Source organism: Mustela erminea, chromosome 3, assembly GCF_009829155.1.
Source record: "Mustela erminea isolate mMusErm1 chromosome 3, mMusErm1.Pri, whole genome shotgun sequence".
NCBI classification, from domain to species: Eukaryota; Metazoa; Chordata; class Mammalia; order Carnivora; family Mustelidae; genus Mustela; species Mustela erminea.
In genome coordinates, this window is record NC_045616.1 from 107,163,368 (window position 1) to 107,188,980 (window position 25,613).

Sequence of the window (25,613 nt, forward strand, 5' to 3'; positions counted from 1 at the left end):
TGTAAGTATTTTGTTGAAAAGAAGGGATTCTGATTTTAAATGTATGTTTTCCTTTTTTAATAAAGTGGCTAGAGTATTAGGTTATGACTTCAGCTGATGCTCAAATGAAGACTTAGCAGTCTGTGACATACATGGAGGAAAAACTTAGTGTTAGATTTATTCAGAAACAATATGTCAGTCTCAAAGGTACACCTCTCTAGATAATTTTCCAGAGTGGTGGTGTGCCTGCACTTTTTGGCTCAGCTATTGAGCTTAGAACCTAATCCCTGTGTAAGATTTGACCCCACTCTAACCATAAAGCTTCCCACCTAGGGAACTGATGGGGAGATGCGACCCAACATCACCTAAGAACACAAGGTCAGAATGCTGAACTGTGTGGATGCTACAGTCCCTTATGGAGTTGTCTGTCTGAGATGAGTAATATGCAAAAGGTATGCTGGATGATTCCTTTGCCTACCTGGAATCTATACTACACTCTCGAAAGAGCTTAGATAAGGGTGGGGAAGTTGTTACAGAAAGATTTGAAGAAACTGTATGTTCATGCTAAGATTTAATTTTCAAAGGGCCTTGGAAAACCTCCCCCATGACACATGGAATCTAGCTTACTTTTATGTTCATTTGTCGGGTTCATGGTATATGGAAATAACAATATCCACTCACTAAGATTTACTGCGTTCTCATGCGCTAGGCATTACTTCTAAGTCCTTTACATGTATTATTCTATTTAATCTTCTAACAACTCTTTGAGATAGGTAATATTAACCTCAATTGAAAGAAGGTAAGACTGAATTAAGAAGAGATAGGTTGGCTGGGAGGAAGAATTTAAGTCCAGGCATTCTGGCTCTAAAGCTCGTATCACAAGCACACAAAATGACAATGGACTTGAACTTTTGTAATGATGAAGTACCAGTCACTGATGACAATATGGTTGGCACAGGAACCCAGCTGAAGTTCAAGTCTTGCCTCTGCAAGGGGAACTTTAGGCAAGTCACTTAACTCTTCCGTGCTAGAATGTTTCATAAGCAGAATGTGTATAAATAGAATCACAGATTATTATAAACATTAAAGGATACATTATATAAATATTCTGAAGTAAAGGGTAAGTACTATCTCCATCTATTAGAAGGGTATGAGGTTGTTGTCCTAGTTCCCCTCCAGGACATTTTGAGAATTAAGTAAGAACATATATGAACATATATTGCAAATGGTGAAGTGTTCTGCAAACAGTAATTGGTTTTCCGCCCCCCCCCCCCATTATTGGAAGATTTCCTTTTCAGAGGCTTTGTCTGCACAGAGCAAACAGTTTTCAAATGCAAGTCTGTGTTTTGCTATGTGCCTAAGAGACCGTGAAGATAAAACATAGGCTCTATGCAGGGGATACTTGGACCATTTCATCTCTCTGTTGCCTACCCTCATAGGACCCTACCCATTTCTCATTGATTGGTCCTTGATAAGATGCTACAGAAGAGATATAGGGGGAGTCTAACCATGAAAACCCAACAGGAAGACTGAAAAGCTCCCCATCAAAGATATAAAAGTGTTTTGAAACCAGGATGGACAATGTAAACTAGACTGGCAATAGGTCTAGCTTTTTAGGCCATGAATGTCATACACATTAGTTTATTCCTTCTCTGAACAGTCATTTGAAAGTCATTGCCTTATATTGAACAACAACAAAAATCCCTACTAGCCATATATTAGAGCACTAGAGTTAAGAATCCAGGGCTCCTTATTGTGGCTACTAGATGCTAGCTATACATGTGACTTAGAGCAAACTGCTTACCCTCACCAGGCCTCGGTTAGCATATGCAATGTTACTGCACTAACACATAACAGCACCTAGTACTTTTAAGAAATGTGATGATGTAGTTTCATATCCTTTCCTATGCATGAAGGTATTCTCTTCTCCCTGACAATCTCAACTTCTTCTGAACATCTCCTTAAAGGTGGTCAGGCTTTTGGGTCTTTCCTGATCGCCCCACCCACTGGTACCCAGGACATACTTTTATTGTTGTCCTAGTAATATGTCAGCCACATCAAACCCACAATGAGTCTGTGTTCCAGTGGAAGAGACTAGTGTTCACTAAAATTTTTTGAGCATTCACAATGTTCTAGGTGGTATGCTTAGCACATTTCTTGATTTGCCATTTATGTAATCCTTCCAATAATACTGGAAAGTACTATTATTATCCCCATTTTACAGATGAGGAAACTGAGGCTCATAGAAATCAAGGGGTTTGACCAAGGTCACACAGCAAGTAACAGACAAAGCCAAGATACTAATTCAGATCTTTGTGATTAGACGCACATAGTTATTGCAACATTAGAGATGTCAAAACAGAAGGGTGGGTGATTCTAGCTAGGATAAGCTGGCAAGACAGATTAGAAGTAGCAATGTGGGGTAACACAACAATCAGTAGGGAGCTCTCCTTCAGCTCTAAAAAGTCCACAATTTCAAAATATCTTCCTGCCTGCATAGCAAGTATGGAGATCAATAATTGGGTCAAGACCACAGGTGAGGTAGTATCCTAGCAGGAATTCACATCCTGACTCACACTTTCCTCAACTTCTCCAAGCCTGGCTTCCTTTCTTCATGAAGGTGAGAATAAATCTTCAAATTTATCTCTTCAGTCGCTGCAAAGGCAGTATTTGCATGGGACTGATCTCTGAAGGCTCACTTAGTACAGCCTTCAGAGAAAACTATACATTAATACAGACAGCTGGAGACATGAAAAAAAAAGGGGGGGCTTAGAGGGAGCAAGATGCTTCCTCTTGGAAGCATTAAGGGAGGGAAAAAGGAGAATTAACCCCACCACTGGGAGCATGATCATCTTGCCCACCAAGTACACCAGCCTCTCAGCTACTCAGCCTCAGGACTGGGTGCAGAGCGACAGATTTGGGTCTGAAATAGCACAGTGCTGTGCTGGGGCTGAAAAAATGTGGAAGAAGAGAGGTTTCAGAGAGTTTCCTCAAAGCCCAGGCAGCCCAGTCAGATGACAAGGGTGTATTAGTTCAGCTCATGAGAAGTTGTTTTGTGTGTTCGCACATGTACACATGCGTACACACATCCATTCTTAAATTGACTAGAGTCAGCAAAATTAATACGCACCCACAGGGCCCTGTTGGCGAAGTCTCTATTTTTATAAATAATGCCTTTCTCGCCTTTTACAAGCCTGTTTGAAGACCTGCAGTGCATCCTGGCTACAATTCAAAGCCCATCTAATGAAAGCACCTCCACTGTCAGCAATGTTAATGTCACTTTAAAGAGTGTGAAATGTTGCTAAATGTGTCAGGAAACAATTAGATAACATAAGAGGCATGTTTTCTCAGTGCACAGAGAAATATATTATGCAGGCGGGAGATAAACGCAAAGTTTTCTGAGCTCCAGCATATTCAGCACTCTCCCTCCCTCTCTCTTTTTAATCCAACAGAGAAATTGTTTGGCAAGAGTAAGCCCTGTTTCAAATACTTGGAGAAGGGAGAAAGGCCTGCTTTGCCTCTGACTGCTGTCGCTTGAGCCCTGTGCTATCAGGCTCAGCGAGATACAGTCTTCCACTCAAATTAAATGTGTGCCCTCCTAATTAGCATTATAAATATAGGTTTCTCTGAGCCAGAGTTGATAAAATTATAGTGTTGGGCTGGAAAGGAACCGGCAGCTCTCCCATGCCAACACAATGGCTGTAGCGTTCGTACTGTTAGAACAAAACCCCCAGAGTCTGCCCCCATCTTCAGAGGTCAGTCTGGGGAAGGAAGGTAAATGCCAAGCGGGCTGACATTAGGACAGCAGCAGGGCCCAGATGCAATCTGTTCTTTGTATGTGTTGGTGTAGTGTTTGGCTCCTAAACTCTGGGGAGAACAGTTCTTACTCCGAAGCTTCTTTGTAGAGTTTTGTCTTCTCAGCCACTTGTGGGATTCTAGATGAGAAGTGAAAACCTGAAGATAGTGGATTATCCTGAGTCTCTATCCAGAACTGCTCTCCATGGTTCTGAAACATCACCACATACTAGGAACTGGTTTCTTTCCTCCCAAACCTGGAGAAATGGATGCCCAAATTCTTGGGGGAAATTTAAATTAGGTGAGGGAATCCATGGAGAAGAGAAAAAACAAGAGAGTAAAGAAAGAGGGACAAGGGCAGGGACTCTGGAATGGGCATAGCCACTGAGTGATTGTCAGGGGGTAAAAGAAGGAAATGATTTGTTTTGACACTATTTTCGAATAATCGTAGTTGCTAAGAAAGAAATCACTGCCGACCAGAGCTGAAATGCTCAAAGACCTAAGGTAAGTGAAGAGTTTGCATGTTAGATGATGCAATGATGTGCAATTTGGGACATGAACAAACAAGTCTGCGTGGGCAACCAGCAAACCCCAGCATGGCGGAAGTGATGTGATTAAAGTTGACATATGCAAGAATTTTCAAGCTTTTTCTCTCCTTATGAAAACTTGCCACATTGCACAGATGAAAAAAAAAAAAAAACAAAGACAATTGTGGCTAATAGTTTCCGTTTGTTTTACATAATGTATAATTCTGCAATGTCCAGCTTAGAAGCTGGGAGTAGGGTTAACTTGCTTCTCATCCCTCTTGCTATTTTGCTACCTTTTGCTGCTCTTTTTTCTTGAGATTCGTAAAATTCATAGAATACTCTGGACTAAAGTCAAAGAAAGCTTTGGCTAAAGATCATTGAATGCTAGCTATCTAAAGAATCTCAGATAATATCTGGACCAAGCATTTCACTCTACTGATGACAAAATTATGGCTCGGGGAGAGAAAGTGCCTTTTCCTACACTACACGATGAATTAGTAATCTGAGTCAAAGGCTTTGTCTACTGAACCACACCCCCCTTAGTAATACTCAAGTTGAAGGACAAATAGAAGACCCAAAGTTCAAGTTTGGATAGAGAAAATCTGATTTCCCAGCCAACCATATTTATGGGCTATAATCCTACACATCTAATGCAAGATGCGTAAAACAGTTCCACCCCCAAATAAAGCCCAGCATATAATGTTACACTCCTCTTTTCCGAAGTATATTCTTTAGAACACTGAGTTTTCTCAGTATGTAAACATGTGTCCCAGGAAAGAACTGCCCCATGACCAGTTTGTGCAAGATGAGATAGTAAGAGAAGCATAAGAAAGTGAGTTCCACTATAGTCTATGCTCTGGTGATCACATCTGGATTAGCTGATCTATTCCAGCCCAGGTTTACACTACCATAGAGAACCATGTTGAGAAACTGGATTTACTCAAGGGCGGAAATTCAGACTGATGTTTGCACTAGATATCATCTAATAGGTTATAGGCCTGAAGGTCTTGAGCCTTGAGAAGAGTTAAGGAAAGTTTTAATAATCCTCAAATAATTGAGCCATGGCCCATAGTAGAAAAAGTGGACTTTTATGAATTGGCTCAAATGTCAGTTCCAGGAATGATAAAAGTTAACGGAGGCAGATTCAGGTCAGTATCTACTGCATTCATCTATGTCTATACAAAATGTGTAATAAATTTCACCTAGTATTGTGGTTCCTTAGGCTTGTGGTTTATCATTCTTCCTAGAGTGTCATCCACTCTTTCACTCATTCAGTGCAGGTTTATTGGATAACTACTACATTACCAGACTGTCTTACAGGCTAGGACACTGCTCTAGGTGACTACTAAATCTGAACTATTAGTGTTGTACCTAATTTTTCCATCTCCCAGAGCACCTAACCAAGTACTTGCTCATAGAAAGTGTTTCATAAATATCCAATGACAAAAATGGCTAAGAGTGCAAAGGGCTTTCTAACAACAGTTGCCGAGTAACATCAGAATGTATCCTTGTCGGTAATAAGATTTCTGTCACAGAGATTATGCAAGTTCTTCCTGAGTAGCACCCATCAGCAAAACCAGAGAGACTGTTTTGGCATTCAGTGAGAGGAATGATTATAGGCCCTTTAAATTCAGCTCCAGCTCTAAATCCCTATAAATCTCTGAGCATTCTTGTCAATGTCCCTAGGAGTAAAGGAGACACAGGATCATTTCGAAGCTATCTCAAAAGTAAGCAGTCTACTCAGAGAATCTCCCTGCCCTAACAGAAGTTGGAAACACATTTGTCTTCCTGCCTTCTGCATATCTGAAAAATTTTAGCTCCCAGCTGAAAAGTGAGATCCATATAGATTCATGCCTCCTTAGAGGAGTTAACTTTATTTAAAGGAAATATGTCACTGTGTTGAAGCTTAAGCTCAAATTAATTATAACAAGTGTAATATTTGGCCAACCTTAGTCTCATGTTTCAACATTCCTGCTTGATCAGTTTCCAGGACTAAATGAAAGCCTATAACCATTTGCAATGTAATAATACTTTTTACTTTTATGGCTGCTTTCATCTGTGGATCTCAAAGCATGGTCCAAACAGTAATTAATGTTCACCTGGGAGGTAAGGGTGTATTTGCTCTGCTCATTTAGCAGAGTGGGTGTAGGATGGAGTGACTGCTCAATGTCCAGGCAAAAAGTAAAATGGCGGGCTCCTTCTTCCAACCTACTTTTCTCTATGATCCAGTAAACGAGTCACATTTGTTTAAGCACAGAGTTGGCATATGTACACTTAAACTAAAATAGTTTCAGTCCAGAATAAGAGAAGTTGAAATAGGTGATTATGTGGAAGCTAAAAGGACTAGTGGGAAATCTCATGCGAGTTCGTACCTTAACCATCATAAAAAGAGATTCTTTTTTTTTTCTTTTAAAGAATTTATTTATTTATTTGACAGAGAGAGATCACAAGTAGGCAGAGAGGCAGGCACAGAGAAAGGAGGAAGCAGGCTCCCTGCTGAGCAGAGAGCCCGATGCGGGACTTGATCCCAGGACCCTGGGATCATGACCTGAGCCGAAGACAGTGGCTTAACCCACTGAGCCACCCAGGCGCCCCCATAAAAAGAGATTCTTAAACCCTGCCTTCTCCCCTCTCTTCCTCCCTCCCTTCTTCCATTTACTGAACACATAATCTTTGAGCGTCTAATACAGGGACTGTTCTAGGGCTGGGACTATGAAGTGAAAAATCAGAATATTTGCCTTCATGGGGCTTATATTCTGGTGGGGAGGAGAGGAAAACCAATTTAAAAAAATGGCAAAAACTAACAACTAATAAATGTATTTAAAGACACATATCCAAACATATACATGTAAGTATGCAAGCATACATGGGCCATAGGGGAAAAGAGAAAAAGGTGAGGAGAATAGGGACTGGTAGGGTGGGGTTCGAGAGGTGCTACTCAATGCCATGTCATCAGGAAAGACCTTCCTAGCAAGGCAAAATTTGAACAGGGACCCAAAGGAAGCGAGAGAGGGAGCTATGCTGGTATCTGCGGGGAAGCACATTGTAGACACAAGGAATAGCATGAACACAGGCTGTGGGTTGACAGCATGTCTGATGCATTTTAGGAATTTCAGGAATACAAGCCAGTCAGAGAGCCTGCACTGTGATGAGAGATGGGGGAAAGGGAGATCTTAAGGGTCACTGTGAGGACTTTGGCTTCCACCCTGAGTGAGATGGAAGGCTGCTACAGGGTTTTTGGGAAGGAGGGACATGTCTGATGTTTGGTATAATGCATTCACTTGAGCTGCTGTATTGAAAAGAGCCCAAGGAAGGTAAGGGAGATCCATTAGAAGGTGACTGCAATAATCCACGTCTAAGATTATTGGGGTTGGGACTGGAGAGGGAGTGGTAGCAACGAAGGTGAAAAAGATCAGAACCTGGATACATTTTGAAGGCCGAGCTAACATGTGTTCCTGATGGACTAAGGAGGGTGTGACAGCAAGAGAGAAGTCAATAATAACTCAGTTTAGGGCCTGAATAAACATGGTGACATAGGCATGAGTTCTACCGCATTTAGGCTATGCACTTGTTTTAGCACATGGTATGAGATGAAAGAGAAAACTGGATAAAAAACTATGATAAATGTTGGCGAGTGATGCTAACTGTTGCCTAAAAGACCCTTCCTAGATAGATAGGCAAATCATGATTTCATTCACAACTTTACCAAAAAATATCCCCCAGGAAGAAGAAGGTAAAAAAGGGCTTCTAGATAATCTGGAACAGAAAGAACTGATAAAGCTGACACCCATCTTTTATCTGACTTAAGGAAACCTAATAAAATCAAAGCTGAGAGAGTTGAACTTTCATCGTTGTTTGGGTAAGACAATGTGAGACATACTCAGAGTTAAAATTTCTCAACGTATTCAGGGATAGGAATGGTCCAGAAAATAAGCCATTTTCCCCTGCAAACTCATATTCACATGTGGTACAGAGTAGTAAATTAATTTTGGTCCTGTTCTCCGATTTCTCCTTTAGCTTGACCTGATTTTCTTGCAAGCCTCAGGCACAGTTAATTTGTAGGGAGGGGTGCGTGTATATATTAGAGAATATGTATTTGTGCGTGTGTGTGAGTAGATGGGGATCTCTGCTGAAATATTCATAGAGCGCCTTTTTATTATTATTTATAGGAGAACTATAACTTCAGGGCTTTTAAAATAAAAAGAAATGGAAGATAGGTGATGTGAAATTATTTTTTAGTGTTCATACCCTTTGGTTGATATATAAATAATACAAATGAAATGGTAAACAGCATTAAGGGTACAATTATTAAGTAGAAATGTAGATTCACCACAGTCCAAAGTTCCCACTTATCATGATAGGGAAGCGGCTATTTGTGAAAAGCTCTGGAAGGTTGTCTTTTTTTTTTTTTTGGTCTTATTTGAATTTTACTACAGTTGAATCATTTTATTACAGAACTAGAAGATGAATTTCTATCTACGAAGTTGAAAAACTAAAGCTTGGATAGAAATTGGCCACAAATACACAATTGCAATCTGCACAGAGTAAGTGGAAAGCAAATTGTGACAGTCTACAGAATGAAACAGTTGTTTAATTGGTTTTGAGTGACCCACCATTCTAGATTGGAGTGCAGTATTAATGGTGGAGAAACCCCTTCAGACCTTTCCAGGAAAATATGCCAAATCCTGTAAAGGCAGGCAAATGTTTTCCTTACAACACTAACAAAGGAAATATCACTGCAAAATCACGTTGGAACCCTCAACTTAAAACTATGTTATGAGTGAAATTTCCTCTTCTCAAATGGAGCCTCGATTAAAATGAATGTCTTAGCCCTGTAATCTCCCATAGGCTTATGGAACCTTATTTATTTAAATTGGTTGGCTGTCCCCTGAGAGTTCTACCAATGGAGTGATGCGAAAACTCATTAATGCCATTTTATTTTTAAATTCCTCGGAACAGCCTCAAACAGAGCATGATGGCTTCCCCAAGGGCTCCCGCTGTGGGGCATCATTTGCCCCGGGAAGTGCACCAGTAAATCATAATGCCCATCACTCAAACGGAGGTTTCTATCTGCCCACTCTCCTGTATCACTTTGTGGGTAACAAATCCAGTTCATCATGACACCTGCTAGGAAAACAGGACTTACAGGCTGGGCACATGGGCTCCTTTTCATCTAATCCTGCAAGTTCTAAAATGCTACGAGGAGGACCCGGGACTTGGAATTCCATGCTAAGGAGAAATGGAAAAGAGCCGATCGTGCACATTTGCTTTCTAATCAGACTCATACTCAGCTTATACAGTAGAGGCATGAAAGCAAAGAAACACCAATTACCATTAAGCCCAGATGTAAAGAGATCAATGCATGGGCTAACAATTGGGTTCTGTCAAATGTTAAAACCGCTAAATTCTCGTCTTGTTAAATCATCTGATGGCCATTTCTTCTTTAGTTAAATAGGGATAAATAATAAAAAAACAATTTACAACTAAAAGATGCTAGCGTTTTGCAGCTGCTGAATGTCTTTTGGGGAGATTAGATTCTATAATGAGGAGATATAACCATCATTTTATAAAAGCTGTTGCTGTCTTGGGAAAAACACCACTGAATACGATTAGAAAAAGCCTTTCCTTCATGAACCTATTACAGTCATGTGCTGATTGCTTGGCATATGCTTAATGATATCTCCATAGCTGAAAAACAATAATTTGTTACTGTAAATCTTGACATAATATATTAAGTTCAACTATGCTCTTATTAGTTCTGCCTTTGACTTGAATAGTTTAAACTTGCTAAACCCTACAAAAGTTGAAAAGCACATCGACTACCCACATTTTTAACACAGATCGATAGATCTATCTATCTATCTATTTCCCAATAGCTTAATTAGAAGTTTTTCTCAAGCAATTTAAATATTATTTCAAACATCCCTGGCTGCTGGCTCTCCATTAAGGGTATCAAAGATACAGTAATGGGGGGATGGGAATTATGGAGTGGGCAAAATTCTGTGTGTCACACAATTAATATTAGACAATAAACAGCTAACAGTACCATCCTCTCCATTTAAAAAAAAGATCATAAATTCAATTAAGAAAGTATCAACCGATTTAACCCTAACAGTCAGAGACATTTCCAAAAGAGATAGTAACACTTTGATCTCTATTAGTTCTTGTAGGAAAGAAATGAAGAGACAAGGAAGAAACACGGCAGTTCTATTTCCTTCTTTTCCAACCCACCTTCCCTCCCAAGCATGTGAGCTGCAGGAATCCCCTCTTGTCCCCAACAAAAACACTCAATCAAGTCTTGACTAGAAGACTTTTTTTTCCCCCTGCTGCTGCTGCTTCCCACAAAAAACAGAAGTGTCCACTACAAAGCTCAAGTCCTAGAACATTTTTATTATTTGCAGTCAAAATTCTACCCTTGAGCTCTAGTATTATATCCAAGACCAAAATCAGAAGACTTGCAGGAGGAACTTTTTATACCCTAAAACAAGTAGATGATAAAACATCCAGAAGGGAAACAGATGATAGGTTTTCTCACCTTACCAAATATTTCTGTAGTATTTGGCATTATGAGTTCTTTGTTCGATATCATCGGTGACTAGGACAAATCTGGGTGTATATATGTGTACACCATCCTTTTTAAAATCAATGACTATACACACAAGCATTAAGCAAGTATCGTCTCATCTAAGACAAAGAACTTCATACCAGGTCTCGGAATCATGGGTCAGAGAACTAAGATAAACTTGGGTCTCTCACAGACTTTATCCACCACTGCCCTCCACTTTCAGTAGATCTTCCCACTGATCAACAACCTCCACCCTCGTGAAGCTTCCACTTACTACAAACAACAGAATTTCTAAGCTGTGAAATGGAGATCTCCACACAAAGGCTGACACATGTCTTCATAAGTAGGTTTCAAGATTTTGCTCTTTGCTGCTGGGTTCCATGGAAAAATTTATCTCCTGGGACTAGGATAACAATTAGAGATTCATGCACTCTAACAGTGATAGTACTAGGTGGGAAAGATCACACACATTTGTGAATGAACACGAGAAAATTCAGAGTTGTAATTACTTAGCATTTTTAATGCCAAACCTCATCTATGTCACACCAATCTCCGAATCCAGCACTACAGACCTACTGTTAATTCCCTGCAAGCTAACTGGGCGGGGGTGGGGAGGTGGGGGGTAGGTGGGGGGTGGAGGGGTAGTGATTCCTGAAGTCAGCCCTTGATGACTGGTTGAAGATCTGGGTTTCTTGCTTTCTCTTCATAGCCCAGGTCCCAGGTGCTTTGGAGATAAGTTCTGCCTCAAGTCTCACTAAAGTCTTACCTTTATGGCCTCCATCCTCCCGAGTAGCCCCTAGGATATAAACTACAAGTCTTTTCCTGAATCTTATTTATGGTTTTGCTTACTTTCAGAAGTTGGGCTACATTGTTGCTGGATTAAGTGTGGGAGGAGGAAACAACTTTGTTTTAAATTTTCATCTCAGGAGAGAAGGTCTTCACAACACAGACTGTGACAGTCATCTAAATCCAAGTGAAATCCTCCTCCTCAATGAAACTCTCCTGCCTATAGCTCCCATAGTTGGTGAGAATGAATGTTAAAAAGCAGAGTGCTGGGGCGCCTGGGTGGCTCAGTGGGTTAAAGCCTCTGCCTTCGGCTCAGGTCATGATCCCAGGGTCCTGGGATCGAGCCCCACATCAGGCTCTCTGCTCAGCAGGGAGTCTGCTTCCTCCTCTCTCTCTGCCTGCCTCTCTGCCTACTTGTGATCTCTGTCTGTCAAATAAATAAATAAAATCTTAAAAAAAAAAAAAGAAGAAAAATTAAAAAAAAAAAAAAGCAGAGTGCTTCCTCCCTCTAGCTGACCTCGTGGCCATCATTATAATTCAATTACAAACATACGTGATGGGTACAAGTCATCCATACCCTAATCCATGGGACCTGTGAATATGTCATCTTGCATGGTAAAAGGGACTTTGCAGATATAGTTAAGGATCTTGAATTGGGGAGACAAGAGGGAGACAGGAGGAACAGAGTTCAAGGAGGAGATGTGACCACAGAAAGAAAGGTCAAAAAATGTAAAGAAGGGGCCTCTACAAGTGGAAAAGGCAAGGAAACAGATTCCTACCTAGAGCCTCCAGGAGGAATGCTGACCCGCTGATACCTTGATTTTAGTCCACTCAAACTGCTTTTGGACTTGTCACCTCCAGAAATACAAGATAATAAATCTCAGTTATCTTAAGTCACTAAATTGGTGGTAATTTGTTAGACTAGTAATAGGAAATGGACACATAAGCAACATGGTTTTAAGGAAGGTCTGCTTGAAGTGGTTCATCTTATCCAGTATCAAAACCACCCACAGCAGAGTGCTGGGAATAAAGTAAAAGCCTGCTCCCAAATTCTTTAGCCCGGAAACTTAGTTATCTGAGAGCCATCAGATCAACAGTAAACAGAAATAACTCCATCAACTGCCAGTTCTGGCAAAAAAAAATCACCAGTTAGTGAATCAACTACCCAAGGAGGAAACATGCCTAGATGCTATTCAGGAGTGAGAATCCACGGAATCTTTAAGAGCCTGGGGATTTCTGTCACATGGGAGAAATTTACAAATCCATTCCCTGGTTCTTTTTTTTTTTTAAAGATTTTATTTATTCATTTGAGAGAGAGAGAGGCAGAGAGTGCACAAGCAGGAGGAGAGGCAGAGGGAGAAGCAGACTTCCTGCTGAGCTGGTTGCCTGATATAAGGCTCGATCCCAGTACCTGGAGATCATGACCTGAGCCGAAGGCAGATACTTAACAATTTGAGCCAGCCAGGTGCCCCCTATTCTCAAGTTCTAATGCTGCTCTCTAGAGCCGAGCCTGTCCAATGGCAGCCCACTGGTTTCATCTGGCAAACAGACATATATATTTTGACCAAAGTAGTGGGATTTTGTTTTCCTTTTAATTGCATTTTAATGACCTTTATTAAGTATATACTCTCCAATTTACCACGGTCTTCACCATTCCCTCTTCTGATCCCTGGCTATTTCATTCATTCACATGACCTAACTGGTTTTTATAGACACCTGAATTTTCAATCCAAGAGTAAAATCTGTGGTGGTTTGATTATTACACACTTGCCCTTTAACACTTTGGAGCAACTTTTGTGATCGATCCAGCACTCATGACCTATTCAATCACCTGTTGTGACCCATCTGTCTTCTGCATGTTCCCAGTAATATCCACAAGTTCCACTGGTGGACATTCTCAGTGAAAAATTGAGTAAGGATACAAATAATAGTCTTAACATATTTGTAGAGAACATAGTGCTAGAATTAAATGCTTCTATTTCCAACAAGAGAGTAAATGAAGATCCAAACACATCTGAAGCATCCCAACTGAAATCTAAGAGGGTAAATGTGAAGTTCTGCATTTAGGATAAGAGAAGAAAAACCTATACAGGTACTAGCTAGGAAAATAGGATTCTACAGAAGCACATATGAAAAAGGCTTTGGGGTTTTCTATCAGAAGCTATGGTATGACACACTGATTGATGTGTTTGGCTCAAACAAATCACTAATAGAAGTCAAGGTTCTGATCAAGACGAACCAGACTGCAAGTCCTGCTGTAAGATAGTCAGAACATACTCATAGAGGCAATAACCTTTCAAGATGGACATCTGTAAAGGGAAAGATATTCCTAAGAAAATTGGCAGGATGGTGTTGGGTGGGGGCGGGTAAATGTGAATCAGGTGAAGATCCGAAGAAAACTAAGACACTTCACTAGGAGAAACGGAGATGCACACGGAGGGTCTGGTGTGCACAGGGACAGATTAGTCCGATCCTACAGGAGGATTTTGGCATTTATTTTCTTTGCAGAGGTGAGACTAGGAGCCAAGGAATAGAAGAGATAAGAGAAAGCATCTGACTAAATAGAAGGACATACTGTCTAATGATCTGACTAGTGGACAAGTGGGATGGGCTTTCTTGCGTGGGAGTAAGTTCACTGTGGGTGGAAGCATTCAAACAGTTATTAGGTGGCCCAAAAAGGGGATGGAAAGGAGAAAATCTGTTTGTGGATAAAATAGGATAAATGGCTTCTGTGTTCTAGTACAAAAGCAAGATTCTCTGGTACCAGGGCCCTACTGTCCTTAAGATAACAGGATTGGGAATGTGATCCACTGGAGGCAGATGGGGAGAGACCAAATTCATTTATGTAGAGCAAGAGAGCCATTTAGGGACAACACAAAGAGGCTTTCTCCCCCAATAAATAAGTCCCTGGTGAAACCTTAGGCTTGGGGATGTGGTTCTTAAGCGTGTCTCAGGCTATTAATTTGTTCATCCAAGAAACCCAAAATATCCTACCATTTAAATTTTCAATGTTATTTGTAGCATTTTTCTCCATGGATTCATCTGTTCTCAACAATTTAAAAGATTCTTGGCACCTTGTAAACAACACCTGAGCAGTCTAAAAAAGACTCCCCAGCACTGTCAGGCTACTGAGGGGTGAAGATTTTCTAATAATCTAAGCCCTGCTGACAGGCTAGAGGCTCCCTTTCCCTCTCTTCTGACTCAGGAGCATTTTTAAATCAAATGATTCGCCGGTCAGGCACCGAAGAAACACGCCGATGAAGAAAGAAGTTGAGAGCAGGGGTGCTCTACCTGCCTACCTTACCATTTGCCTCCATTTGCACGCCTCCCCTGAGGGCTGACCACCAGCAGGGCTGGGCTAGAAAGGAGGAACCCCACGGGAACCCGCTGGGAATTCACCAGGAATTCACCCTTTGGTGACGGACACACAAAGGGAAACGGGCGGCTCAATTTTCCATGGGGTCCCTGCTCTCGAAGGGATGGGCTTAAGGTAGCAGGGGAACGCAGAAGAGGGACAGTGAACATTCCCTGGGGAAGGAGGGGTTGTTGACAAATGGAAGGCAAAGACACTTTTCAAATCAACTTCGCTCATAGCTGGTGGGGGGTGGGGGTGGAAGTAGGAGGCCGGAAGGAGCTCTTGCATGATGCTGAGTCGGTGTAAAGTAATACACAGGCATGGCCATGGGAAGAGCAGCTCGAATGAGCGGCTGGGGCCCTCCCCTGCCTCTAGCTACCAACCGAGTGCAGTTTTTGATGATTGTGTTTCCAGTGAGAAGTAGGGAAAATAGAATTCAATGTACTTACCTCCCCTGACTCTTTTGAAGATAAAAATGAGAAATGAGTGGGCGAGGAGGTGGAGGGCACATGCCCGCGGCTCAGGTGGTTAAAGCTGGTTAAGCATCTGGCTTCAGCTCAGGTCATCATCTCAGGGTCCTGGAAAGGAGCCCCCGCATGGGGCTCAGGGAGGAGTCTGCTTGTCTGTCTGCCTCTGCCCCCATCTCCCTGCCTTGTGCTCATGCGCGTGTTCTCTCTCTCCCACATAAATAAAATCTTTTTAAAAAATTAAGAAATGAGAGGATGTGGTCTTGGAAATGTCTGAAGTAAATTTAGATTGGAAATCACAAACTCTGCAGAACAGGGTCCACCTGTCTGTAAGGATAATATTGGATGCCTTCCACAGGGTCTACGTTCCCCAGGTCATTTCAGGTCCCAGCAACCCCTTCCCTTATTCCACATTCCAGGCTGCTCCCAACCTCTGCAACCTGACTAAGACCAGAGCAACTTCATACTAAAGCAGTCTGCACAGAGGAATGTGGAAAGTGTGAATATGTTTGAGTCTGGCTCTTCCCCTTAGACAGTGGGAAAGTGATACATTATTCTGAGCTGTGACATTAATGAGGGTGATTAAGAACAGGCCTTTGATGTTAGAGTTCTTTTCCACTTGGCCCCTTTAAATGAAAGTAAGTATCATTCCTGCCCAATTCAGAACTGAGACATGCTCTGAAAAATTCAGGGGGAGAGAGAGAGAGAGAGAGAGAGAAATGGGGGTAAAGAAGGAAGGGAAATGAAGGGGTGTGTTTCTACTTGAAAAAATAGAAACTAAGAAACCCCTATTTCAATTGTTTAGGTTATATTCTTTTTTTTTTTTTTTTTAAGATTTTATTTATTTATTTGACAGAGAGAGATTACAAGTAGGCAGAGAGGCAGGCAGAGAGAGAGAGGAGGAAGCAGGCTCCCTGCTGAGCAGAGAGCCCGATGCGGGACTCGATCCCAGGACCCTGAGATCATGACCTGAGCCGAAGGCAGCGGCTTAACCCACTGAGCCACTCAGGCACCCTAGGTTATATTCTTAAAGTAAAAAGTTTTTTGTTTTGTTTTGTTTTGTTTTTTACCCAATTTGCAAAAAAAAAAAAGGGGGGGGGCAAACAAACCTGAAAGTCGACTTCTAGATGGATGTCTCTGGCAGTCTTGCAATATGTGGTATAAAATACAGTCCATTTTACAGGAAGAGGTATGCGGAATTGGCTAGAAACGACAGACATTCATGAATTCAGCATGGCAGGAGTAGAGGAAGAGGAGGAAGAGGTTAGAGAAGTAAGTAGGAAAGTAACAGTGAAAGGTGGAGATACTGAAGAGTAAAGATAAGTATGAGAAGGTTTTTTTGGACACCCTCCAATCTCTAAAACATTATCTTTTACATAGTTGAAAACTCCAAACTCAAGTGGAAGCAAGATAAAGCCAATTAGAGCCATTATGCCAGGAGGGAACCATGAAATATTGGTAGAAGGAGAGCTCACTGACTCAAGTGTGCCTGAAACCGACTGTTAAGTGGGAAAAGTCTGGCAAGAAATTTCCTGTATCTCAGTTGCAAATGCCTGCTTAAAGCTGGTGTCCTCCCAAAGTTTGAGAGCCATTTACGAATGCATTCTGGTGATGCAGACCCCCAAATTACCAAATCCCATAACAGAACAAGGCTGCCTAGGAATCTGAACTTTGTTTACACAATTAGGAGACACTCACATGTGCATTCCGTAAATGACAAGGTTCCCGCAGCAAATTAACAAGAATAATTTTCCCATCTCAGGAGCTGTCAAGATGGGCCCTGCTGGCCAATTTATCTCACTCTAGCACATCTCTGGTGCTTGTCAATCAATATGTGAAACATTTGGTGCTGATTGCCATTTTTCTCTCCACTTCCTTTTGCCTCTAGTACCAGGCAATTTACTGCAAGTCAATCAAGGTCGAAGCCGACCTTGTTTAAATAAAACACTGTTGAGCTTTTTTCACACCAACAATTTCAAAGACAGAATGAGCTGGATCTTTTACATTTACACTACCTTTTCTTTCCCCACTGGTTCTCCTAAAATGCCACCCTGGAGTTATAAGCCCTAACAAAAGCCACCTGGAGACTGAGAAAACAATGTTGAGAGGGGTGAGGACAAGTGTATTTCAGATTCCTATCTGCACTATTCAAGATTCACTCAGCCAGCAGAGATGTCTTACCATGAAAGACATTCCTAAGGGTCCTACTGACACCAGTATGCCCTGATCCAAGGCAGAGCACCACAGCACAGACCATATAACCCCCCATCATCAGAACTTGGAAACACAAAACAAGTAATTTCAAGTGTTTGCCCTGGTGATTAGGGTCCTACAGTTGAGAAAGTCTTAAGACATTTTGGGGATAGTTCCCAATGAATCAAACTTAAACCTTTATTATCATCACTCTATGCGTGGAAGAAGCAGCAAAGCCTACTGAAGTTCTTGAAAATAATCTGCTCATAGGTTTTGTTTTCAAAAACCTCATTTCTCCTGCAAACCATCTATAATCTCTCTCTCTTTTTTTCTGAATAAATCCAGCTCTGGTTGCTTAGTAAAATATAACTTTGCAACCCCACCCCTGCATATGTTAAGAATAAACATTGAAATGAGGCCTGGCTAAATTTGACTCTCAAAGAAAGAAAGAAAGAAATACAGTTAGACAAATATAGAACTTCCTGAAAATAGTAACATGCAGCTTAACAGCTAAAGTAGTGCTATGCTCTCAAAATGATTAATTAGAAATGAATGCTTTTTAAGTGCCTACTATTATATATAAGACGCAGCTCAGTGTTTTCAATAGTGTGATTTCTCCCATTTAAACCTAAAATAAAAAATCCAAACAAAATATTCTTATATTCTCAGAGCAAGAACGATCCTTTCCTTTTATGCCAAATCCAGTACTAATGGGGTTAGCAGATCCTGTGTTAGCTCGTGGTCCTATTTTGTTTCATCGTTATTCTCAAGATACTATTGACGAAGTCACTCTTCCATCTGTCTGTCTTTTCTTGAGTGTCTATTACACATCAGGCACTGTGGAAGATTCAAAGGTGGGCAAAACTGAAGAACTCTCTGTTTCATGAAGTTCAGAGTCAGGTGAGGGTGTTAGACACTAATGAAGTCGTCTCAAAAATAAAAGTGTTATTACAAACTGAGGTCAGCACTGTGCAGGGCCACTGGATGGTGGTCTAAAGCAGGCAGAGAACTTGGGAATGCTCTTTGAGGATATAAAGCAGCTCAACTCTGACTGACCGGCGCTACCTGCCCTAGTCCAGGGCTGCTCCACGTGTGGCCCATGAGCCCCAACCAACCAGCGTCCAAGGGAGAAATACAGGGGTTCTAAGAAAATGGTTGGAAACTTTGATTAGAAACAACCTAACATTGCCACAATCAAGCACCTGATTAGTAGGAATGAGTCACCATTTTGGGTGAGGTCAACCTCGCCCTTGGGAAGTCACATACAGTACAAGGTGCACACAGGTCCTGTGCAGAAAGACCATATTTAAAGAGTCCCTTAAAAATTGGAGAATAAAAGCCTCCTTCACCACACGCAGTTTAAGAAGTTCTGATCTGAGGATGTAAACAATACCCTCCCCCTGTCTACCGTTCATTAAGCCAAACACTTGGCCTCATGTAAGCCATGGGAGACAGCAATGCCTCCTTCTTGGTCTGAAAGGCCAAGATGTCTGAGTTGCCACTGAGCGGTAGCACTTAGAGACCTGTGAGAGATATTCTGGGATGAAAGAGTTGAATTTGGTCAGAAAGAAAGAATTCGCGTTTCTACATTTCTTTTTGCTATACAGCAAGCCCTGCAAAGTTAACTGCTGAGGAAAGCTGTTGGGTGCTGGGTTTATGTTCCGTTTCTCACTTTGGAGCTGGTAACATGAGTGTGATCTGTCTGGAAATTCACTGGACTGATAAGGACATCTCTCTCTCTATATATATATATCTCTCTATATAATGCTTTTCAAGTGCCTACTATTATATATAAGATGTATGTACACACACACACACACACACGTTTGACAACTAAAAAGTTTTAAAATGTCACCACCAAAAAAGACAAAGGCAAAGGAATTCCTTCAGGTTAAAGGAGACAGAAAAGACATGAAACACAATGCCACGTGTGATCCTGAAATGAACTCCAGCCCAGGGAAGCAAGAGCGGACACCAGCCCATTCGGGGCAATGGATGATATTTACATATGGACTGAGGATTAGATCATGTATCAGTGCTAACTTTGTGCTTTGGCACCTGGACCGTGGTTATGGAAGAGAATGTTTTTGTTCTTAGGAAACACACACTGAAGTACTCAGGGGTAAGTGAGCTTGATGTGGAGGCAACTTACTCTTAACTGTTTCAGGGAAAATTAGTGTGTGGGGGGCTGGTGAGAGAGAGGCAGAGAAAGGGAATATTACTGAGCAAGGCAGAGAGAAGTGGGGGACAGAATGATAAAGCAAATGACAAATGGGGCAAACACACACAACGGGTGAGCATGGTCTGGGATGTACACGTGTTCTTTCCACTATTTCTGTAATTTCAAATCTACCAAAATAAAATATTACGAAAGTGAGGGTGACAATTTTAAATAAAAGTGAACTGGTTCTTGGAATGAATGACCAGCCCGACTGGGTGACACACAGTTGCTCCAACAAATTAGGTGTTTTGTGCAATGAAAAGTGATGTGGCAAGGTCTCTCTCAGCATTCAGAGTCACTGGCACAATTACCCCTCAAATGGAGGTTGGGAAAGCTTGACAGTTCCCTAGGCGGACATGATTTTCAACAGAGTCTGACACAGCCTGATAGACCAAACATTCTTTTTTTTGACATTAATTCACTTGTGATTTTTACTGCGATGCTGAGCATCTTATCTGGAGGTGGTCCTTAATGGTGCATGGTATATTTTATTGATGTTTCTTTTATTCTGGTGTTTATCTTCCTCGTGATTATATCTGTTGCTACTCTCTGTCTCCTTCAAAATGCTATTCTCTTGTGAGACTAGGCACTGCTTGGAGGCTTAATGAGGCTTCTAGATTGTTTGCTGATTTATGGGGTTGGGTTCTCAGTTAGCATGGGGGTGGGGAGAGGAAGGAGGCCGGAAGAAGTAGGGTGCTCTAGGATCAATGAAACAGTTTGTATCAAGTTCATTTTTTATGTGTGTAGAATCCTTCAGTTATAGTGGAACCTGTTGGGCAGAAAACACTCGTCTTTAATGCCTGCTGTCCTTTCTCTCTCATAAGTTTTAAAGTATTATTATGAGATCCAGGCATCACGCTCTACAGAATTCCAAATCTGTGTCTTAAGTTTAGCATAAAAGTGAGGGTCCCAGCTCTTCTGCTCTGAGCTCCCAGGCAAAGTTATACTTTTCTTTCCCTAGAGTCAGCTTGACATTCAAATGCTTAACTATTGTTCCTTTTACACTTGCTTTGGAGCAAGGCGTGTGCTGGGTGTGCCTTAAATAAGGACATCTTGTGAATTACGTAGGTACTTCAGTTTCTTTCCCGTCCTTGGGAAGTTTTCCCATCGTTAAAAAAAAAAAAAAAAGAGTATTCTTTTTCTAAAAGAAACTAGAAACACGGCATGTGCTCGTTAAAATTAGGCCATCGTAATGGAGGACATAGTATTACATTTAGTTTATATTTTGCTTTCAATTCTTTAAACATACGCATGCTCGCATGTGAGTAGGCACACACTCAGTCTTTCATTTCCAAAATAAAATCCTGTTAAAACACATCTGCATCTCAGGTTCTACCTAACCTCTACATTTTTCTCTCCTAAAAGCTATGATGCCTTGGTTTTCGATGCTAACAAATGTTATGTGACAGGTTCACCGATTTACTGCTCTGCACCCTTTTTAATTATGGATGTATGAAGGAAAATTTCACTGAGAAAAAACAATAAATCACCAGTGAAATTATTTGTTAGTTGAATGAGCTGAATAAACAGTTGGCTTCAGGGCAAAGATTCGTCTGGCATCTTTTAAGTCATTCCATATTCTCCCTTTCAGTTGCTACACAGAAGCAGGACCGGGCCTGCAGGAATCAGCTGGGAACATAGATGTTGACGCCTAAGTGAGGAAAACGTAAACACTTGATCCACAGATGTCTTGAATGCTGGATAAAATAATTTTTGTCAACTTTTATTAATAATGACAGCCTTTAGAAACAGTTGAGTGCATACTGTATAGGCATGCCATTTCACTTAATTCTGACAACAACCCTATCTCCCTACACTCGCAACAACTTCTTGAAGCCAGAAAGTGGCAAACCCAGAACTCAAACCAGTTTCTGACTCCCGATCTGGAGCCCCTCAGCCATCAGATGCCTACAGAGTTCCTCAAAGGAAACCACACTGGCTCCAAAAAACCTTTGTGTGTTATTTAAGCTCTAAAAAACAGAGCCCAAGTTCATGGTTGAAACCCCGGTTCATGCTACCTTAAATTTCTACAATGCTCTTTAGGTGATGAAGAAAGCAAGTTTTTCCAGTTCCTCCTCTGAGAAAACTGAGTTTGAAACAAAGTATGCAAGGAATAGGGCAGAGATGGGAAGCACAGAAAAATGTGCCATCCCTGGACTTCCTTCTGGGAGCAGAAAGAAGAGTAATAAGGTGGTTAGTTTCAATTTGAAAGCATGGGATGTGTCAGGAATGATAACTAGCTATTGCTATTTTTACAATAAATGTCTCCCTCAGAGTCACAAGCAGACATCGAACATGGGAAGCTTCCATGTAGGAATTAGTTTAGTGCCTTTCCTGGATGTCCCCATTGAACTCATCCAAAAAGCTATGAAGAATCATGGCCACTTTGAACGCATTCATACAAATAGCACTGACAGTTTTTAAGCAAGGACAAATGTCTAGCTTTGGACTTCTTCTCCCACCAGCAAGTCGGCTGCCCGTAGCGCATCCCATAAATATCTCAGCTGGAAACTTTGTTTAAAGGTACTTAAATGGACCCTGGAATTCCCAGTTCTGGAAACAGACTTGAGTCTGGTAATCAGATCCTCACGTTAGAATTGTCAAACATCTCTGCAGCTTCTCTTGTGTCATTAAGCTTCAGAGTTCTCATCCGTATATTGATTAGATACTGCTTCATGTTGGACACTACACTCTTGTGCGGAGACAACTGCTTTTGATTTAGGATTTCAGACTAGTGGCTCACGTCCTTATTTCTGATGCGCATTTTCTACTTGCCTCAATACTATGCGGTTGCAGGTTTCAAAGGGCTTCACGGGGACATTTCAAGGGAAACCAAGACAGGAACCCAGGGGCCCTGGAAGGTGGGAGATAGCTACAGAGCTCCCTGGGGCAGTTTTGTTTATGGCTTCCTGTTATGGTTCGTGTTGCTATGGTTTCATGAAAGATGATTGCACCCTTTCCCCCGACTACAAATGCAGAAAAAGGTGATGATGGGCAGAAATAATGCCCACTTCACATACCATGAAAACTAGCTGTGTACTCTGTTCTATAGTCCATGGCATTTAGGCACTGACTACCCGGTGGCTTGGAGGCAGACTGAAAACTGCATCAAGGATGTAAAATCTTGACTGTGTCTGTAAGATAAAAATACATACCTCAATAGGAAAATGGGCAAGGCGGAGATGGACATGGACTGCTCAGATGCACACCCATGCAGCTAATTGTAATGAGATGAAGTGAGGTTTGACCTCACTAGTGATCAAACAAATGAAACTTTTAAAAAAATGACGGGATGTGTATTTTTAAATTAACAATTGGACCCAGAGTTTAGTAAATGTAATATCTAATGCTGGGAAACGTCTGGGAAATTCAGCATTCTCATAGAGTGACAGGAGAGTATATAGAGAAATACAAATTTTTTGGAGAGTGATTCAACAGTGTGCTCACAACCTTGAATTATTCAACTTCCAGGACATTGTCCTGAGGTCATTATCAGAGAGGGACAAGAAACAGGTGCGGCGGTTCCCTCTATCCCTTTCTCTGTAGTGGTAAAAACTGAGAAATTCTGTATCTAACAGGAGCGGTGTGCCTAAGTAGCCAATGGTGAATCCGTATGTTCCATCACACATAGTCTATAAAATAGGATTTTAGAAGAATACTAAGCCATGTGAGCAAATATAAACACTGTTATACATATCTAGGTACTTACACAAAAAATACTGTATATTAGTAGAATCATTGCTCATTTTCTTCTTTATATTTTTCTCTACCTTTCTGAATTTACTTAAACTTAAAAAAGTGAACATAAGGTACCTTTGTGGCATGTGTGTGTTTGTGTGTGTGTTTGTATGAGTGTATAATTGTACATATATTGAGATACATATGTATCTTTACCAGGAATCGTGGCCTTTTCTGATGTCACTGAGTTAATTGTACCCACCCACAAATCCTATAGGAAATGGACACAATAGGATATGTTCTGTTTTACTAGAATGTTCACACTTATCACAGTGCAACAAATAAGGCACTGTGATGAAAGTCCTGGTTGGAATTGTTGAAAGTGTGACACTCTTCCTTTTTTGTGGTAAGGCAGCTTCAAAACAGAGTAGGCCAACTCAGTGATATAGAAATCTGAAAATGTGTCAACCCACAGCTGGGTGGGTCCTTCAAAAGATGTCACATTTGTCACAGTGGCTCCCACCTCAATTTTGAGAGTCCACAAACTCCTCATGGTGTCCTCAAGTGGTCTTAGATGTCTCCACTGCAAGCTCGCAGGGGGTCAGGCCTGGTCTGAAACCCTTTGGTGAATGGGACTGTTTGTTAACTCCAATAGACAATTATGAAGGGCAATTAAAAATTCAAATTATGTTAATAGGCCAGAGAAAAATGACTGTTTGCAGAAATCAGTAGCAATTACCAGACATAATGGTTCTCAATTAGGCTGGAGGGGATTTTCAGTCATTCATAATTCACTATCTTAAATGTATCATAAAAAAGTAATTGTTACTTGTTAATAAAACTTACTTAAAAACAACGCAGCTATCTTAGATAGAAAGTAACTCTTCTCTCTCCCTCCTCAGTTTTTAAAAAGGTAGCGTCTTAATTTTAAAAGCTAGCGCGGGCTGGTGTGAAACAGAATCAAACAATGCAAATGGGTTCAAAAGAAAAAAAGCTGTTTCTGGCCCTCTACTTGCACTTTCCCAGGGGAAACCATTGTTTTATCAATTCAGTGAATATTCTTCCTCCCAACCACCTCTGTGCTCCCATTAAAAAGAGGGGAGGGGGGTCGAGGAGACTGTCCAAGGAATATGTTGTATTGATATTTTTAGTCAATTAAAGGTGAAAACATAAAAACATTATCTTGCTGCTTCTGTCATGTTTGTTTTTCTTCCAAGGTTTTTGATTTTTTTTATTTTTATATTCAGATGCAGCTTCCATTACCCCTAGGAATATAGTCAGCATTCATGCATGTCCTTACAATTCTATTCTGAGGCAATGCACTTTGCTGTATAAATTGTACTGCACATAGGATGCGATTCAAGGACTCTGACCAGTTAGTTCCAAGCTTTATTTCTGGTGCTTCTGGGAGAACCAAAAAGGGCTACAAGAAGCAAGAGACAAGGTGAAAGGGTACGGGAAAAGACTCGTAAATAACCGAAGGATTAAAAGAACGGGCTTTTCTCTTGCTGGGTGCCACCTGATAATGCCTCTTTTGTCTACGGTTATGGTTCGTGTTGAAAAAAATGACAGTGGTGTTCTTAATTTTCTTGCTTAATCTAGAAAACATACTATAACTTTAAGACCCAAATTGTAGCTCTGCATCCAACAGAAAGACTGCAGTGAAGACAAGAATGAGCCCTTTCTGTCCCCATGCAATGATATTCTCACTTTGCTGAGATGCAGTTCAGCAGCATTGCCAGAAACTTCTCTACAAGGATGCTCTAAGCTACTCTGACCCAGGCACTTCATAGACATGATCTTATTTAATTTTTCACCATCACATCATGAAGTGGGCGTTTTTCTATCCCCATGTGACAGGGGAGGGTACTTGAGCCTTCAGAGAGGGTCAGTCCCATGCTCAGAGTGATACTGAGTTAGTGGCAGTGCTGGTATTTGAACCCAGATACATCTTGGTCAGAAGTATACAAACATTTCCCTCCAATGCACAGTCTTTTTGTTGAAATCATATAGACATGCACAACTGTGAGATGTCATAGGTTATGAC

General features: G+C 41.2%; 1 protein-coding gene across 21 annotated transcripts in view; it reads right to left on the bottom strand.

Moving 5' to 3' along the window:
- The window catches only part of TENM2 (teneurin transmembrane protein 2), a 1,222,850-nt gene that overhangs the window by 388,057 nt on the left and 809,180 nt on the right, over window positions 1-25,613 (bottom strand). Inside the window, exon 1 of one of the 21 annotated variants that reach the window (XM_032337085.1) lies at window positions 16,584-16,661. The exons of the other annotated variants lie outside the window; for them this stretch is intronic. Coding sequence (XP_032192976.1) covers window positions 16,584-16,650 — 67 coding nt within the window. The 5' untranslated portion in view covers window positions 16,651-16,661. Of the gene's footprint in view, window positions 1-16,583; window positions 16,662-25,613 lie in introns of those variants that run through there. 21 annotated transcript variants of the gene reach the window in all.